This window comes from Glandiceps talaboti, chromosome 1, assembly GCF_964340395.1.
Source record: "Glandiceps talaboti chromosome 1, keGlaTala1.1, whole genome shotgun sequence".
Taxonomy (NCBI): Eukaryota; Metazoa; Hemichordata; class Enteropneusta; family Spengelidae; genus Glandiceps; species Glandiceps talaboti.
The window spans coordinates 34,885,402-34,906,896 of record NC_135549.1 but is presented as its reverse complement, the minus strand read 5'-3'; the positions used below and the strand labels follow the sequence as shown (position 1 = coordinate 34,906,896).

The following is a 21,495-nucleotide window of genomic DNA, read 5'->3' as shown; positions in this document are numbered from 1 at the left end:
ATCCCCACCCCCAACCTAAGGGATCAGAAATCCCCACCCCCAACCTAAGGGATCAGAAATCCCCACCCCCAACCTAAGGGATCAGAAATCCCCACCCCCAACCTAAGGGATCAGAAATCCCCACCCCCAACCTAAGGGATCAGAAATCCCAACCCCCAACCTGGGGGATCAGAAATCCCCACCCCCAACCTAAGGGATCAGAAATCCCAACCCCCAACCTAAGGGATCATGCTGTATTCTGAATTTTGGAATTCAATGACTGTTAGATTGGATTTAAATAAGTATATACATATACCCCTTTATATATTTCATTGTAATGACTATTAGATTTAAATATTAAGTATATACATATACCCCTTTATGTATTTCATTTGAATGACTATTAGATTTAAATAAGTATATACATATACCCCTTTATATATTTCATTGTAATGACTATTAGATTTAAATAAGTATATACATGTACCCCTTTATATATTTCATTGTAATGACTATTAGATTTAAATAAGTATATACATGTGCCCCTTTATATATTTCATTGTAATGACTATTAGATTTAAATAAGTATATACATGTACCCCTTTATATATTTCATTGTAATGACTATTAGATTTAAATAAGTATATACATGTACCCCTTTATATATTTCATTGTAATGACTATTAGATTTAAATAAGTATATACATGTACCCCTTTATATATTTCATTGTAATGACTATTAGATTTAAATAAGTATATACATGTGCCCCTTTATATATTTCATTGTAATGACTATTAGATTTAAATAAGTATATACATATACCCCTTTATATATTTCATTGTAATGACTATTAGATTTAAATAAGTATATACATGTACCCCTTTATATATTTCATTGTAATGACTATTAGATTTAAATAAGTATATACATGTACCCCTTTATATATTTCATTGTAATGACTATTAGATTTAAATAAGTATATACATGTACCCCTTTATCTGTCTGTATCTGTATAGTTACGGTGTAGGTCCTGGGTAAGGAATAACACACCGGGGGAGAGTATTTAGTCAGAATGGTTTTTGACAGTGACTGCCATTTTAAAGGCACCCCTTTATGTATTTCAATGTAATGAGTATTAGATTTAAATAAGTATATACAGATACCACATTATGTATTTCATTGTAATGACTTTTAGATTTAAATATATTAAGTATATACATATACCCCTTTATATATTTCATTGTAATGACTATTAGATTTTAATAAGTATATACATGTACCCCTTTATGTATTTCATTTCCTACTAAAATGTAATTTTTTTTAAATCAATATAGAAGGACGTACATACCACGTTACTTTTACTCCTCCTTCCTATACAAAGTTCATACAAATCATATGTTCTGAAGACAGTGATACAATCCAAAAACTCGCTGTTTTTCTTTACCATGCACTATCTTTGAGAAAAGAAGTAAATGATACTTTCTGAAGATTGTGACATTTTATTTGATTATGTGTGAATTTCCGTTGTATTTTGGGCCGATGGCCATTAAGTACAATAAAGTGACATATATATAAATATATATTAATATGTATTAAATTGTGATTGTGTATTTGTCATGTCAGGGAATACCATTTTAATGGATTAAAATAAGTTTTAATTTGTATTTTGCAGATAATGCCAAAAAAAGAAAAATTGGAAGAAGGAAGCTGTTAAAAAAAGAGTGTTTACTCATTTGTAATTTAATAATTCCTGTGTTTGTATCTTATGTGAAGTAAGGTTTTTCTACATAAATAGTATTTGGTTTCATTTTCCTGTGAAAAAATAAAATATTGATGTAAATGGACAACTGAAATATGGATGACTAAGTGTATATGATGAATACGCCACAGTGAGTGAGATATCCCACAATTCAGCCTGTTTTCTGTATGCTCACACATTGAATTTAGAGAAAAGAAAAAAGAGAAAAAGTGGTGTACTAAAATTTCCTGGTGAATTTCCAAAGAAAACTTAACAAGTATAAAGAGGAAATTAAGGACTAGAGTACTGGTAGGCCTGTGTTTGTGCTACTATGCTCTCCATACCAATTTGTTAGCAGAACGTCTTGAGATAGTAACACCAACATACTGGTATTGTATAGCATGATCATGATCAAGTATAAATCATAGACAGTCTATAATTCCATGTAGTCTGTAAGTTGACATTGTAATGTACAGTTGATAGACAATCTGTGATTCCATGTAACCTGTAGGTTGACATTGTAACGTACAGTTGATACACACTCTATTATTCCATGTAGCCTGTAGGTTGACATTGTAACGTACAGTTGATAGACAGTCTATGATTCCGTGTAGCCTGTAGGTTAACATTGTAACGTACAGTTGATAGGCAGTCTATGATTCCATGTAGCCTGTAGGTTGACATTGTAACATACAGTTGATAGACAGTCTATGATTCCATGTAGCCTGTAGGTTGACATTGTAACATACAGTTGATAGGCAGTCTATGATTCCATGTAGCCTGTAGGTTGACATTGTAACATACAGTTGATAGGCAGTCTATGATTCCATGTAGCCTGTAGGTTGACATTGTAACATACAGTTGATAGACAGTCTATGATTCCATGTAGCCTGTAGGTTGACATTGTAACGTACAGTTGATAGGCAGTCTATGATTCCATGTAGCCTGTAGGTTGACATTGTAACGTACAGTTGATAGGCAGTCTATGATTCCATGTAGCCTGTAGGTTGACATTGTAACATACAGTTGATAGACAGTCTATGATTCCATGTAGTCTGTAGGGTGACATTGTAACGTACAGTTGATAGTCAGTCTATGCTTCCGTGTACCCTGTAGGTTGACATTGTAATGTACATTTGATAGACATTCTATGATTCCATGTAGCCTGTAGGTTGACATAGTAGCATACAGTTGATAGACAGAGTATGATTCCATGTAGCCTGTAGGTTGACATAGTAACGTACAGTTGATAGTCAGTCTATGCTTCCGTGTACCCTGTAGGTTGACATTGTAATGTACATTTGATAGACATTCTATGATTCCATGTAGCCTGTAGGTTGACATAGTAGCATACAGTTGATAGACAGAGTATGATTCCATGTAGCCTGTAGGTTGACATAGTAACGTACAGTTGATAGACAGTCTATAATTCCATGTAGCCTGTAGGTTGACATAGTAACGTACAGTTGATCCCTTACAGAAATATCCTATAGGCAGCCTATAGACATGTCTATAGGCCGGCCTATATGATCCTATAGAGAATTGGGATGTTTTACCTATAGGTTTCTATAGGCCAGCCTATAGGTTTCTGTAGGCCAGCCTATAGATGTCTATAGGTCAGCCTATAGGTTTCTATAGGCCAGTCTATAGGTATCTATAGGTTTCTATAGGCCAGCCTATAGGTTTCTATAGGCTAGCCTATAGGTTCCTATAGGCCAGCCTATAGGTTTCTATAGGCCAGCCTATAGATGTCTATAGGTCAGCCTATAAGTTTCTATAGGCCAGCCTATAGGTTTCTATAGGCTAGCCTATAGGTTCCTATAGACCAGCCTATAGGTTTCTATAGGCCAGCCTATAGATGTCTATAGGTCAGCCTATAGGTTTCTATAGGCCAGTCTATAGGTATCTATAGGTTTCTATAGGCCAGCCTATAGGTTTCTATAGGCTAGCCTATAGGTTCCTATAGGCCAGCCTATGGGTTTCTATAGGCCAGCCTATCGGTTTCTATAGGCCAGCCTATAGATGTCTATAGGTCAGCCTATAGGTTTCTATAGGCCAGTCTATAGGTATCTATAGGTTTCTATAGGTCAGCCTATAGACATCTATAAGTCAGCCTAAAAGTTTCTATAGGTCAACCTATAGATGTCTATAGGTCAGCCTATATACATCTATAGGTCAGCCTATAGACATCTATAGGTCAGCCTATAGGTTTCTATAGGCCAGCCTATATATGTCTATAGGTCAGGCTATAGACAGCTATAGGTCAGCCTATAGGTTTCTATAGGCCAGCCTATAGATGTCTATATGTCAGCCTATAGGTGTCTATAGGTCAGCGCATAGGTTTCTATAGGCCAGCATTGAATTTCTACACACTTTCTAGACTTAGAAAATGAATTAATGTCCCAAGAATATTCTGGAAAATGAGTTCTTGAGACAAGAAAAAGAATTTTGTTAAGACTAAACAAAAACCAAACTTTCATCCTTTTAAACTTTTATTTACTGAAAAATGTATGTTTAGAAACACAAAGTTTTGAAATACCTCTCTGAACATAAGTATTAAATTGGTCAAATAGCAGATAGATTTGCTTAAAAATAGTCCTTGGCTGAACTCTGTTTTTTTTTGTTTAAAATTTGATGTCATTGTAAATTCCAGATGACTTGTCTTTGACTTTGTGCAGTTACTTAACAGTACTAGTGTGTCCTGCAGAAAGAGTAAAGGTTCCCAGTCATGTATGGCATCTCTTCCAATATTTTAATGAATGTTCCCTGATGCCTAAAATTATTACTGGAATCTTCTGTTGTTACTATGTACTATGGTTATCATTTGCTTGGTGATAGCCTGCTTGTTGCTCCATTGCTAGCTGTCATGGTGCCTTTTATGTTCTTTGAGTTTCAGTCTTTATGAAGCATAGATCTTCATATTGTCATCTTCTTACATACTGGACAAACTCTTCTGGAAAATTGTGATCACTCACTCCTTTTTCACTTTGGATGATCTGGAGGGACAGCTGGAAAAGGTGGATTTATCTCTGGTGGATTTATCCATGGTTTGTGTTGTCCAGACAATTAGGTATCTCTAAGCTGTTTTCTGAAAGGAAATTTATGTTCAAATATATTAGAATATAACATATTTCAAGTTCCTGTTTTCTCAGTTTGGTCTTACGTATTTTTACATCACCATATGCATTAATTTTTGTGACTGAACATTTTCCATCACATTCTTTATTTTTTTATTTTCAATCACATTCATTTCAAATAAATTACTCGTCTCGATCAGTATGACAAGCATAAGGTACATGAATCATATACATGTATTTGTTAAATTTAATATATATATTAATACAAATATCCCTGGAAAGCTGACGAAAATCCCCTTGAAAGTACTGGAATTTTGTTTTACTCGTAGTATACAAACCCTGTATTCAAATTATCACAGGCCACACTGCACTAAGAGATTTAGCCAACACTTACAACACAGAACTGTGCATAACTGTCTTACTTTAGAAGGCATATATAACTAGTAGTAGTACATTTTCAAACACAAAGCCCCTTTGTCCTCTCTTTATGACACATCCAAAAAATTGCCTCCCCAGTGTCAAATACAGCATCATATAATGTGGTGAGGTGAATAGGAATATATGGGCTTTCTTGGGATGAGCAGATATAAGTTTGTTCAAGACAAGTTGATTGGGTTTAATATTAATATGGAAAATTAGGGGTAAAAATAGAATATTTGTAAAATGGTGACTATAATATAAAAGTACAATATTTTACCACCTTTCTGTGTGGTGTTCTATAGTGTGAATCATCATATGAAACCACTAACCACTTTGCTAAACAGAACTGCATAGTGGAAGAGCTGAACAACAGAACCACTTCTACACGTTATGAAGAACAAAAAACACGGGAGTTATTCTGACTGATAAATTAAAAAGCTACATTTATTATCCTAATAAAAAACTAGCATTATAGGTGACTTTTAGCTTTGATATTTCAGAATCTATAAATTACAAGTCAAAATTTATATGTGTGAAGAATAGATGCACAAACTGGACATACATGTAGGCAAGAAGACAATCATGAATAAAGTGAAACATTGACCTAGCAAAACCTTACTTGTAAAAAAAAACTGTGAGCCAGTTTCAACCAGTTCAAACCAGTTCATCAGTCATCTGTACCATATTGAAAGAAATACATGAGTGTCTCATTGTATAAAATTTTAAATATATGTACTCAACAAAAAGGTTTTATTATTAAAAGAGATAATTAAAAGCAAATAAGGGGATGATATCTGACAATACTTAACATTACTTCACTGTCCATCATATTTGTTCACAGAATTGTGAGTATCTAATAGACTACACCAACTTGCTATGTGCCAGCAATCTCCTAACACCGAATGACAGAGAATACTTAGAAACATATGGCACCAGTTTATTCAATATTAATACCACAAACACAACAAATAAGAAGTACATCAGGTAAGTACTTTCTACAGACTTGTTTAATAATAACATTTTACTAAATTTATACACAGAACACAACATTTCCCTAAGTAAAGATATGCCTTATTTGTGTTTGAATAAAACTGATTTTTAGTACAACTGAACTGAGTTTCAGTAGTGCTGTAAATTTCTGTGTGTGTGTGTGTGTGTGTTTGTATAAATGACTTAAAGTTAAAAACTGCCAGACCGATGGCCTTGGCATTTGGTGGGAACATTACTTAAGGGTGTGTAGATGGGAAATTTTTCAAATGAAAATGATCGCATCTAGTCAGGTGGCTTAACACCAGTTTTTAAGACTATTTTTACACACCGGATAAAAGCACCAAATTTGGCATGAATTTTACATATAGGACCTGCTGATTGATTTTAGAAGGGAAGCCCTCGTCAGTATTTGCATAAAAGTGCAGAAATCAAGAAAATTCTTAATGGCCATCATCACTCTTTGAAAATCCTGTATTGCTGGATAGGAAAATAACATTCTTATTTGAGACATAACAGCCAAAAATTTGTCACAGGTGTACCTCAGTACCTACTCATTGATTTGAACCTAAAAGCCCTCTTGAATTTGGATGTAATATTTTGAAAAATAAAATAAAATGTTAACTTTTGCCCTTTTAACTGTCTCTCAGATCACAATGTTGTATCTGGTTATAATCTGCCCTTGTAACTGTCTCTCATAGATCACACTTCTATATCTGGTTATAATCTGCCCTTCTAACTCTCTCTCATAGATTACATTACTGTATCTGGTTATAATCTGCCCTTCTAACTATCTCTCATAGATCACACTACTGTATCTGGTTATAATCTGCCCTTCTAACTGTCTCTCATAGATCACACTTCTATATCTGGTTATAATCTGCCCTTCTAACTGTCTCTCATAGATCACACTACTGTATCTGGTTATAATCTGCCCTTCTAACTGTCTCTCATAGATCACACTACTGTATCTGGTTATAATCTGCCCTTCTAACTGTCTCTCATAGATCACACTTCTATATCTGGTTATAATCTGCCCTTCTAACTGTCTCTCGTAGATCACACTACTGTATCTGGTTATAATCTGCCCTTCTAACTGTCTCTCATAGATCACACTACTGTATCTGGTTATAATCTGCCCTTCTAACTGTCTCTCATAGATTACACTACTGTATCTGGTTATAATCTGCCCTTCTAACTGTCTCTCATAGATTACACTTCTATATCTGGTTATAATCTGCCCTTCTAACTGTCTCTCATAGATCACACTTCTATATCTGGTTATAATCTGCCCTTCTAACTGTCTCTAATAGATCACACTACTGTATCTGGTTATAATCTGCCCTTCTAACTGTCTCTCATAGATTACACTACTGTATCTGGTTATAATCTGCCCTTCTAACTCTCTCTCATAGATCACACTACTGTATCTGGTTATAATCTACCCTTCTAACTGTCTCTCATAGATTACACTTCTATATCTGGTTATAATCTGCCCTTCTAACTGTCTCTCATAGATCACACTTCTATATCTGGTTATAATCTGCCCTTCTAACTGTCTCTAATAGATCACACTACTGTATCTGGTTATAATCTGCCCTTCTAACTGTCTCTCATAGATCACACTTCTATATCTGGTTATAATCTGCCCTTCTAACTGTCTCTCATAGATCACACTACTGTATCTGGTTATAATCTGCCCTTCTAACTGTCTCTCATAGATCACACTTCTATATCTGGTTATAATCTGCCCTTCTAACTGTCTCTCATAGATCACACTTCTATATCTGGTTATAATCTACCCTTCTAACTGTCTCTCATAGATCACACTACTGTATCTGGTTATAATCTGCCCTTCTAACTGTCTCTCATAGATCACACTTCTATATCTGGTTATAATCTGCCCTTCTAACTGTCTCTCATAGATTACACTACTGTATCTGGTTATAATCTGCCCTTCTAACTGTCTCTCATAGATTACACTTCTATATCTGGTTATAATCTGCCCTTCTAACTGTCTCTCATAGATTACACTTCTATATCTGGTTATAATCTGCCCTTCTAACTGTCTCTCATAGATTACACTTCTATATCTGGTTATAATCTGCCCTTCTAACTGTCTCTCATAGATTACACTACTGTATCTGGTTATAATCTGCCCTTCTAACTGTCTCTCATAGATCACACTACTGTATCTGGTTATAATCTGCCCTTCTAACTGTCTCTCATAGATTACACTTCTATATCTGGTTATAATCTGCCCTTCTAACTGTCTCTCATAGATTACACTACTGTATCTGGTTATAATCTGCCCTTCTAACTGTCTCTCATAGATCACACTACTGTATCTGGTTATAATCTGCCCTTCTAACTGTCTCTCATAGATCACACTTCTATATCTGGTTATAATCTGCCCTTCTAACTGTCTCTCATAGATCACACTACTATATCTGGTTATAATCTGCCCTTCTAACTCTCTCTCATAGATCACACTACTGTATCTGGTTATAATCTGCCCTTCTAACTGTCTCTCATAGATTACACTTCTATATCTGGTTATAATCTGCCCTTCTAACTGTCTCTCATAGATTACACTTCTATATCTGGTTATAATCTGCCCTTCTAACTGTCTCTCATAGATCACACTTCTATATCTGGTTATAATCTGCCCTTCTAACTCTCTCTCATAGATCACACTTCTATATCTGGTTATAATCTGCCCTTCTAACTATCTCTCATAGATTACACTACTGTATCTGGTTATAATCTGCCCTTCTAACTGTCTCTCATAGATCACACTACTGTATCTGGTTATAATCTGCCCTTCTAACTCTCTCTCATAGATCACACTACTGTATCTGGTTATAATCTGCCCTTCTAACTGTCTCTCATAGATTACACTACTGTATCTGGTTATAATCTGCCCTTCTAACTGTCTCTCATAGATCACACTACTGTATCTGGTTATAATCTGCCCTTCTAACTGTCTCTCATAGATTACACTTCTATATCTGGTTATAATCTGCCCTTCTAACTGTCTCTCATAGATCACACTACTGTATCTGGTTATAATCTGCCCTTCTAACTCTCTCTCATAGATCACACTACTGTATCTGGTTATAATCTACCCTTCTAACTCTCTCTCATAGATCACACTTCTATATCTGGTTATAATCTGCCCTTCTAACTGTCTCTCATAGATCACACTACTGTATCTGGTTATAATCTGCCCTTCTAACTGTCTCTCATAGATTACACTTCTATATCTGGTTATAATCTGCCCTTCTAACTGTCTCTCATAGATCACACTACTGTATCTGGTTATAATCTGCCCTTCTAACTGTCTCTCATAGATTACACTTCTATATCTGGTTATAATCTGCCCTTCTAACTGTCTCTCATAGATCACACTACTGTATCTGGTTATAATCTACCCTTCTAACTCTCTCTCATAGATTACACTTCTATATCTGGTTATAATCTACCCTTCTAACTGTCTCTCATAGATTACACTACTGTATCTGGTTATAATCTGCCCTTCTAACTCTCTCTCATAGATCACACTTCTATATCTGGTTATAATCTGCCCTTCTAACTGTCTCTCATAGATTACACTTCTATATCTGGTTATAATCTGCCCTTCTAACTGTCTCTCATAGATTACACTACTGTATCTGGTTATAATCTGCCCTTCTAACTGTCTCTCATAGATCACACTACTGTATCTGGTTATAATCTGCCCTTCTAACTGTCTCTCATAGATCACACTTCTATATCTGGTTATAATCTGCCCTTCTAACTGTCTCTCATAGATCACACTACTATATCTGGTTATAATCTGCCCTTCTAACTCTCTCTCATAGATCACACTACTGTATCTGGTTATAATCTGCCCTTCTAACTGTCTCTCATAGATTACACTTCTATATCTGGTTATAATCTGCCCTTCTAACTGTCTCTCATAGATTACACTTCTATATCTGGTTATAATCTGCCCTTCTAACTGTCTCTCATAGATCACACTTCTATATCTGGTTATAATCTGCCCTTCTAACTCTCTCTCATAGATCACACTTCTATATCTGGTTATAATCTGCCCTTCTAACTATCTCTCATAGATTACACTACTGTATCTGGTTATAATCTGCCCTTCTAACTGTCTCTCATAGATCACACTACTGTATCTGGTTATAATCTGCCCTTCTAACTCTCTCTCATAGATCACACTACTGTATCTGGTTATAATCTGCCCTTCTAACTGTCTCTCATAGATTACACTACTGTATCTGGTTATAATCTGCCCTTCTAACTGTCTCTCATAGATCACACTACTGTATCTGGTTATAATCTGCCCTTCTAACTGTCTCTCATAGATTACACTTCTATATCTGGTTATAATCTGCCCTTCTAACTGTCTCTCATAGATCACACTACTGTATCTGATTATAATCTGCCCTTCTAACTCTCTCTCATAGATCACACTACTGTATCTGGTTATAATCTACCCTTCTAACTCTCTCTCATAGATCACACTTCTATATCTGGTTATAATCTGCCCTTCTAACTGTCTCTCATAGATCACACTACTGTATCTGGTTATAATCTGCCCTTCTAACTGTCTCTCATAGATTACACTTCTATATCTGGTTATAATCTGCCCTTCTAACTGTCTCTCATAGATCACACTACTGTATCTGGTTATAATCTGCCCTTCTAACTGTCTCTCATAGATTACACTTCTATATCTGGTTATAATCTGCCCTTCTAACTGTCTCTCATAGATCACACTACTGTATCTGGTTATAATCTACCCTTCTAACTCTCTCTCATAGATTACACTTCTATATCTGGTTATAATCTACCCTTCTAACTGTCTCTCATAGATTACACTACTGTATCTGGTTATAATCTGCCCTTCTAACTCTCTCTCATAGATCACACTTCTATATCTGGTTATAATCTACCCTTCTAACTGTCTCTCATAGATTACACTACTGTATCTGGTTATAATCTACCCTTCTAACTGTCTCTCATAGATTACACTACTGTATCTGGTTATAATCTGCCCTTCTAACTCTCTCTCATAGATCACACTTCTATATCTGGTTATAATCTACCCTTCTAACTGTCTCTCATAGATTACACTACTGTATCTGGTTATAATCTACCCTTCTAACTGTCTCTCATAGATTACACTACTGTATCTGGTTATAATCTGCCCTTCTAACTGTCTCTCATAGATCACACTTCTATATCTGGTTATAATCTGCCCTTCTAACTGTCTCTCATAGATCACACTACTGTATCTGGCTATAATCTGCCCTTCTAACTGTCTCTCATAGATCACACTACTGTATCTGGTTATAATCTGCCCTTCTAACTGTCTCTCATAGATCACACTTCTATATCTGGTTATAATCTGCCCTTCTAACTCTCTCTCATAGATTACACTTCTGTATCTGGTTATAATCTGCCCTTCTAACTCTCTCTCATAGATTACACTACTGTATCTGGTTATAATCTACCCTTCTAACTCTCTCTCATAGATCACACTACTGTATCTGGTTATAATCTGCCCTTCTAACTGTCTCTCATAGATTACACTTCTATATCTGGTTATAATCTGCCCTTCTAACTGTCTCTCATAGATCACACTACTGTTTCTGGTTATAATCTGCCCTTGTAACTGTCTCTCATAGATCACACTACTGTATCTGGTTATAATCTGCCCTTCTAACTGTCTCTCATAGATTACACTTCTATATCTGGTTATAATCTGCCCTTCTAACTCTCTCTCATAGATCACACTACTGTATCTGGTTATAATCTGCCCTTGTAACTGTCTCTCATAGATCACACTTCTATATCTGGTTATAATCTGCCCTTCTAACTGTCGCTCATAGATTACACTACTGTATCTGGTTATAATCTGCCCTTCTAACTGTCTCTCATAGATTACACTTCTATATCTGGTTATAATCTGCCCTTCTAACTGTCTCTCATAGATCACACTTCTATATCTGGTTATAATCTGCCCTTCTAACTGTCTCTAATAGATCACACTACTGTATCTGGTTATAATCTGCCCTTCTAACTGTCTCTCATAGATCACACTTCTATATCTGGTTATAATCTGCCCTTCTAACTGTCTCTCATAGATCACACTACTGTATCTGGTTATAATCTGCCCTTCTAACTGTCTCTCATAGATCACACTTCTATATCTTGTTATAATCTGCCCTTCTAACTGTCTCTCATAGATCACACTACTGTATCTGGTTATAATCTGCCCTTCTAACTGTCTCTCATAGATTACACTTCTATATCTGGTTATAATCTGCCCTTCTAACTGTCTCTCATAGATCACACTACTGTATCTGGTTATAATCTGCCCTTGTAACTGTCTCTCATAGATCACACTACTGTATCTGGTTATACTCTGCCCTTCTAACTGTCTCTCATAGATCACACTACTGTATCTGGTTATAATCTGCCCTTGTAACTGTCTCTCATAGATCACACTACTGTATCTGGTTATAATCTGCCCTTCTAACTGTCTCTCATAGATTACACTTCTATATCTGGTTATAATCTGCCCTTCTAACTCTCTCTCATAGATCACACTACTGTATCTGGTTATAATCTGCCCTTCTAACTCTCTCTCATAGATCACACTACTGTATCTGGTTATAATCTGCCCTTCTAACTCTCTCTCATAGATCACACTACTGTTTCTGGTTATAATCTGCCCTTGTAACTGTCTCTCATAGATCACACTTCTATATCTGGTTATAATCTGCCCTTCTAACTGTCTCTCATAGATTACACTTCTATATCTGGTTATAATCTGCCCTTCTAACTCTCTCTCATAGATCACACTACTGTATCTGGTTATAATCTACCCTTCTAACTTTCTCTCATAGATCACACTACTGTATCTGGTTATAATCTGCCCTTCTAACTGTCTCTCATAGATTACACTTCTATATCTGGTTATAATCTGCCCTTCTAACTGTCTCTCATAGATCACACTACTGTATCTGGTTATAATCTGCCCTTCTAACTGTCTCTCATAGATCACACTACTGTATCTGGTTATACTCTGCCCTTCTAACTGTCTCTCATAGATCACACTACTGTATCTGGTTATAATCTGCCCTTGTAACTGTCTCTCATAGATTACACTTCTATATCTGGTTATAATCTGCCCTTCTAACTGTCTCTCATAGATCACACTTCTATATCTGGTTATAATCTGCCCTTCTAACTGTCTCTAATAGATCACACTACTGTATCTGGTTATAATCTGCCCTTCTAACTGTCTCTCATAGATCACACTTCTATATCTGGTTATAATCTGCCCTTCTAACTGTCTCTCATAGATCACACTACTGTATCTGGTTATAATCTGCCCTTCTAACTGTCTCTCATAGATTACACTTCTATATCTGGTTATAATCTGCCCTTCTAACTGTCTCTCATAGATCACACTACTGTATCTGGTTATAATCTGCCCTTGTAACTGTCTCTCATAGATCACACTACTGTATCTGGTTATACTCTGCCCTTCTAACTGTCTCTCATAGATCACACTACTGTATCTGGTTATAATCTGCCCTTGTAACTGTCTCTCATAGATCACACTACTGTATCTGGTTATAATCTGCCCTTCTAACTCTCTCTCATAGATTACACTTCTATATCTGGTTATAATCTGCCCTTCTAACTGTCTCTCATAGATCACACTACTGTATCTGGTTATAATCTGCCCTTCTAACTGTCTCTCATAGATCACACTACTGTATCTGGTTATAATCTACCCTTCTAACTCTCTCTCATAGATCACACTACTGTATCTGGTTATAATCTGCCCTTCTAACTGTCTCTCATAGATTACACTTCTATATCTGGTTATAATCTGCCCTTCTAACTGTCTCTCATAGATCACACTACTGTTTCTGGTTATAATCTGCCCTTGTAACTGTCTCTCATAGATCACACTACTGTATCTGGTTATAATCTGCCCTTCTAACTGTCTCTCATAGATTACACTTCTATATCTGGTTATAATCTGCCCTTCTAAATCTCTCTCATAGATCACACTACTGTATCTGGTTATAATATGCCCTTGTAACTGTCTCTCATAGATCACACTTCTATATCTGGTTATAATCTGCCCTTCTAACTGTCTCTCATAGATTACACTTCTATATCTGGTTATAATCTGCCCTTCTAACTCTCTCTCATAGATCACACTACTGTATCTGGTTATAATCTGCCCTTGTAACTGTCTCTCATAGATCACACTACTGTATCTGGTTATAATCTGCCCTTCTAACTCTCTCTCATAGATCACACTACTGTATCTGGTTATAATCTGCCCTTCTAACTGTCTCTCATAGATCACACTTCTATATCTGGTTATAATCTGCCCTTCTAACTGTCTCTCATAGATCACACTACTGTATCTGGTTATAATCTGCCCTTCTAACTCTCTCTCATAGATCACACTACTGTATCTGGTTATAATCTACCCTTCTAACTTTCTCTCATAGATCACACTACTGTATCTGGTTATAATCTGCCCTTCTAACTGTCTCTCATAGATTACACTTCTATATCTGGTTATAATCTGCCCTTCTAACTGTCTCTCATAGATCACACTACTGTATCTGGTTATAATCTGCCCTTCTAACTCTCTCTCATAGATCACACTTCTATATCTGGTTATAATCTGCCCTTCTAACTGTCTCTCATAGATCACACTACTGTATCTGGTTATAATCTACCCTTCTAACTCTCTCTCATAGATCACACTACTGTATCTGGTTATAATCTGCCCTTCTAACTGTCTCTCATAGATTACACTTCTATATCTGGTTATAATCTGCCCTTCTAACTGTCTCTCATAGATCACACTACTGTTTCTGGTTATAATCTGCCCTTGTAACTGTCTCTCATAGATCACACTACTGTATCTGGTTATAATCTGCCCTTCTAACTGTCTCTCATAGATTACACTTCTGTATCTGGTTATAATCTGCCCTTCTAACTCTCTCTCATAGATTACACTACTGTATCTGGTTATAATCTGCCCTTGTAACTGTCTCTCATAGATCACACTACTGTATCTGGTTATAATCTGCCCTTCTAACTCTCTCTCATAGATTACACTTCTATATCTGGTTATAATCTGCCCTTCTAACTGTCTCTCATAGATCACACTTCTATATCTGGTTATAATCTGCCCTTCTAACTGTCTCTCATAGATCACACTACTGTATCTGGTTATAATCTGCCCTTCTAACTCTCTCTCATAGATCACACTACTGTATCTGGTTATAATCTACCCTTCTAACTTTCTCTCATAGATCACACTTCTATATCTGGTTATAATCTGCCCTTCTAACTGTCTCTCATAGATTACACTACTGTATCTGGTTATAATCTGCCCTTCTAACTGTCTCTCATAGATCACACTACTGTATCTGGTTATAATCTGCCCTTGTAACTGTCTCTCATAGATCACACTACTGTATCTGGTTATAATCTGCCCTTCTAACTGTCTCTCATAGATTACACTTCTATATCTGGTTATAATCTGCCCTTCTAACTGTCTCTCATAGATCACACTTCTATATCTGGTTATAATCTACCCTTCTAACTCTCTCTCATAGATCACACTACTGTATCTGGTTATAATCTGCCCTTCTAACTGTCTCTCATAGATTACACTTCTATATCTGGTTATAATCTGCCCTTCTAACTGTCTCTCATAGATCACACTACTGTTTCTGGTTATAATCTGCCCTTGTAACTGTCTCTCATAGATCACACTACTGTATCTGGTTATAATCTGCCCTTCTAACTGTCTCTCATAGATTACACTTCTATATCTGGTTATAATCTGCCCTTCTAACTGTCTCTCATAGATCACACTGCTGTATCTGGTTATAATCTGCCCTTGTAACTGTCTCTCATAGATCACACTGCTGTATCTGGTTATAATCTGCCCTTCTAACTCTCTCTCATAGATTACACTTCTATATCTGGTTATAATCTGCCCTTGTAACTGTCTCTCATAGATCACACTTCTATATCTGGTTATAATCTGCCCTTCTAACTGTCTCTCATAGATCACACTACTGTATCTGGTTATAATCTGCCCTTCTAACTATCTCTCATAGATTACACTGCTGTATCTGGTTATAATCTACCCTTCTAACTTTCTCTCATAGATCACACTTCTATATCTGGTTATAATCTGCCCTTCTAACTGTCTCTCATAGATTACACTACTGTATCTGGTTATAATCTGCCCTTCTAACTGTCTCTCATAGATCACACTACTGTATCTGGTTATAATGTACCCTTCTAACTCTCTCTCATAGATCACACTACTGTATCTGGTTATAATCTGCCCTTCTAACTGTCTCTCATAGATTACACTTCTATATCTGGTTATAATCTGCCCTTCTAACTGTCTCTCATAGATTACACTGCTGTATCTGGTTATAATCTGCCCTTCTAACTATCTCTCATAGATTACACTGCTGTATCTGGTTATAATCTGCCCTTCTAACTGTCTCTCATAGATCACACTTCTATATCTGGTTATAATCTGCCCTTCTAACTCTCTCTCATAGATCACACTACTGTATCTGGTTATAATCTGCCCTTCTAACTATCTCTCATAGATTACACTGCTGTATCTGGTTATAATCTGCCCTTCTAACTATCTCTCATAGATTACACTTCTATATCTGGTTATAATCTGCCCTTGTAACTGTCTCTCATAGATTACACTTCTATATCTGGTTATAATCTGCCCTTCTAACTCTCTCTCATAGATCACACTACTGTATCTGGTTATAATCTGCCCTTCTAACTGTCTCTCATAGATCACACTACTGTATCTGGTTATAATCTGCCCTTCTAACTGTCTCTCATAGATTACACTTCTATATCTGGTTATAATCTGCCCTTCTAACTCTCTCATAGATTACACTTCTATATCTGGTTATAATCTGCCCTTCTAACTGTCTCTCATAGATCACACTACTGTATCTGGTTATAATCTGCCCTTCTAACTATCTCTCATAGATTACACTGCTGTATCTGGTTATAATCTGCCCTTCTAACTATCTCTCATAGATTACACTGCTGTATCTGGTTATAATCTGCCCTTCTAACTGTCTCTCATAGATCACACTTCTATATCTGGTTATAATCTGCCCTTCTAACTCTCTCTCATAGATCACACTACTGTATCTGGTTATAATCTGCCCTTCTAACTATCTCTCATAGATTACACTGCTGTATCTGGTTATAATCTGCCCTTCTAACTATCTCTCATAGATTACACTTCTATATCTGGTTATAATCTGCCCTTGTAACTGTCTCTCATAGATTACACTTCTATATCTGGTTATAATCTGCCCTTCTAACTGTCTCTCATAGATCACACTACTGTATCTGGTTATAATCTGCCCTTCTAACTGTCTCTCATAGATCACACTACTGTATCTGGTTATAATCTGCCCTTCTAACTGTCTCTCATAGATTACACTTCTATATCTGGTTATAATATACCCTTCTAACTCTCTCATAGATCACACTACTGTTTCTGGTTATAATCTGCCCTTCTAACTGTCTCTCATAGATCACACTACTGTATCTGGTTATAATCTGCCCTTGTAACTATCTCTCATAGATTACACTTCTATATCTGGTTATAATCTGCCCTTGTAACTGTCTCTCATAGATTACACTTCTATATCTGGTTATAATCTGCCCTTCTAACTCTCTCTCATAGATCACACTACTGTATCTGGTTATAATCTGCCCTTGTAACTGTCTCTCATAGATCACACTTCTATATCTGGTTATAATCTGCCCTTCTAACTGTCTCTCATAGATCACACTACTGTATCTGGTTATAATCTGCCCTTCTAACTGTCTCTCATAGATTACACTTCTATATCTGGTTATAATCTGCTCTTCTAACTCTCTCTCATAGATCACACTTCTATATCTGGTTATAATCTGCCCTTCTAACTGTCTCTCATAGATCACACTACTGTATCTGGTTATAATCTGCCCTTCTAACTCTCTCTCATAGATCACACTACTGTATCTGGTTATAATCTGCCCTTCTAACTGTCTCTCATAGATCACACTACTGTTTTTGGTTATAATCTGCCCTTGTAACTGTCTCTCATAGATCACACTACTGTATCTGGTTATAATCTGCCCTTCTAACTCTCTCTCATAGATCACACTACTGTATCTGGTTATAATCTGCCCTTCTAACTGTCTCTCATAGATCACACTTCTATATCTGGTTATAATCTGCCCTTGTAACTGTCTCTCATAGATCACACTTCTATATCTGGTTATAATCTGCCCTTCTAACTGTCTCTCATAGATTACACTGCTGTATCTGGTTATAATCTGCCCTTCTAACTATCTCTCATAGATTACACTGCTGTATCTGGTTATAATCTGCCCTTCTAACTGTCTCTCATAGATCACACTTCTATATCTGGTTATAATCTGCCCTTCTAACTCTCTCTCATAGATCACACTACTGTATCTGGTTATAATCTGCCCTTCTAACTATCTCTCATAGATTACACTGCTGTATCTGGTTATAATCTGCCCTTCTAACTATCTCTCATAGATTACACTTCTATATCTGGTTATAATATGCCCTTGTAACTGTCTCTCATAGATTACACTTCTATATCTGGTTATAATCTGCCCTTCTAACTCTCTCTCATAGATCACACTACTGTATCTGGTTATAATCTGCCCTTGTAACTGTCTCTCATAGATCACACTTCTATATCTGGTTATAATCTGCCCTTCTAACTGTCTCTCATAGATCACACTACTGTATCTGGTTATAATCTGCCCTTCTAACTGTCTCTCATAGATTACACTTCTATATCTGGTTATAATCTGCTCTTCTAACTCTCTCTCATAGATCACACTTCTATATCTGGTTATAATCTGCCCTTCTAACTGTCTCTCATAGATCACACTACTGTATCTGGTTATAATCTGCCCTTCTAACTGTCTCTCATAGATTACACTTCTATATCTGGTTATAATCTGCCCTTCTAAACTGTCTCTCATAGATCACACTTCTATATCTGGTTATAATCTGCCCTTCTAACTGTCTCTCATAGATCACACTACTGTATCTGGTTATAATCTGCCCTTCTAACTCTCTCTCATAGATCACACTACTGTATCTGGTTATAATCTGCCCTTCTAACTCTCTCTCATAGATCACACTTCTATATCTGGTTATAATCTGCCCTTGTAACTGTCTCTCATAGATTACACTTCTATATCTGGTTATAATCTGCCCTTCTAACTGTCTCTCATAGATCACACTGCTGTATCTGGTTATAATCTGCCCTTGTAACTATCTCTCATAGATTACACTTCTATATCTGGTTATAATCTGCCCTTCTAACTCTCTCTCATAGATCACACTACTGTATCTGGTTATAATCTGCCCTTCTAACTGTCTCTCATAGATTACACTGCTGTATCTGGTTATAATCTGCCCTTCTAACTATCTCTCATAGATTACACTGCTGTATCTGGTTATAATCTGCCCTTCTAACTATCTCTCATAGATTACACTTCTATATCTGGTTATAATCTGCCCTTGTAACTGTCTCTCATAGATTACACTTCTATATCTGGTTATAATCTGCCCTTCTAACTCTCTCTCATAGATCACACTACTGTATCTGGTTATAATCTGCCCTTCTAACTGTCTCTCATAGATTACACTACTGTATCTGGTTATAATCTGCCCTTCTAACTGTCTCTCATAGATTACACTTCTATATCTGGTTATAATCTGCCCTTCTAACTGTCTCTCATAGATTACACTTCTATATCTGGTTATAATCTGCCTTTCTAACTGTCTCTCATAGATCACACTACTGTATCTGGTTATAATCTGCCCTTGTAACTATCTCTCATAGATTACACTTCTATATCTGGTTATAATCTGCCCTTCTAACTCTCTCTCATAGATCACACTACTGTATCTGGTTATAATCTGCCCTTCTAACTCTCTCTCATAGATCACACTACTGTTTCTGGTTATAATCTGCCCTTCTAACTATAATCTCTCATAGATTACACTACTGTATCTGGTTATAATCTGCCCTTGTAACTGTCTCTCATAGATCACACTTCTATATCTGGTTATAATCTACCCTTGTAACTGTCTCTCATAGATCACACTTCTATATCTGGTTATAATCTGCCCTTCTAACTGTCTCTCATAGATTACACTGCTGTATCTGGTTATAATCTGCCCTTCTAACTGTCTCTCATAGATTACACTTCTATATCTGGTTATAATCTGCCCTTCTAACTGTCTCTCATAGATCACACTACTGTATCTGGTTATAATCTGCCCTTCTAACTCTCTCTCATAGATCACACTACTGTATCTGGTTATAATCTGCCCTTCTAACTGTCTCTCATAGATTACACTTCTATATCTGGTTATAATCTGCCCTTCTAACTGTCTCTCATAGATCACACTACTGTATCTGGTTATAATCTGCCCTTCTAACTATCTCTAATAGATCACACTTCTATATCTGGTTATAATCTGCCCTTCTAACTGTCTCTCATAGATTACACTTCTATATCTGGTTATAATCTGCCCTTCTAACTGTCTCTCATAGATCACACTACTGTATCTGGTTATAATCTGCCCTTCTAAGTATCTCTCATAGATTACACTGCTGTATCTGGTTATAATCTGCCCTTCTAACTATCTCTCATAGATTACACTGCTGTAACTGGTTATAATCTGCCCTTCTAACTGTCTCTCATAGATCACACTTCTATATCTGGTTATAATCTGCCCTTCTAACTCTCTCTCATAGATCACACTACTGTATCTGGTTATAATCTGCCCTTCTAACTATCTCTCATAGATTACACTGCTGTATCTGGTTATAATCTGCCCTTCTAACTATCTCTCATAGATTACACTTCTATATCTGGTTATAATCTGCCCTTGTAACTGTCTCTCATAGATTATACTTCTATATCTGGTTATAATCTGCCCTTCTAACTGTCTCTCATAGATCACACTACTGTATCTGGTTATAATCTGCCCTTCTAACTGTCTCTCATAGATCACACTACTATATCTGGTTATAATCTGCCCTTCTAACTGTCTCTCATAGATTACACTTCTATATCTGGTTATAATCTGCCCTTCTAACTCTCTCATAGATCACACT

At 36.3% G+C, this 21,495-nt stretch overlaps 1 protein-coding gene across 1 annotated transcript in view; it reads left to right on the top strand.

Annotated features, from left to right (window-relative positions):
- Positions 1–21,495, top strand: part of LOC144436070 (vezatin-like) — a 135,712-nt gene that overhangs the window by 47,791 nt on the left and 66,426 nt on the right. Inside the window, exon 4 of the mRNA XM_078124739.1 lies at positions 6,057–6,199. Coding sequence (XP_077980865.1) covers positions 6,057–6,199 — 143 coding nt within the window. The remainder of the gene's footprint in view (positions 1–6,056; positions 6,200–21,495) is intronic.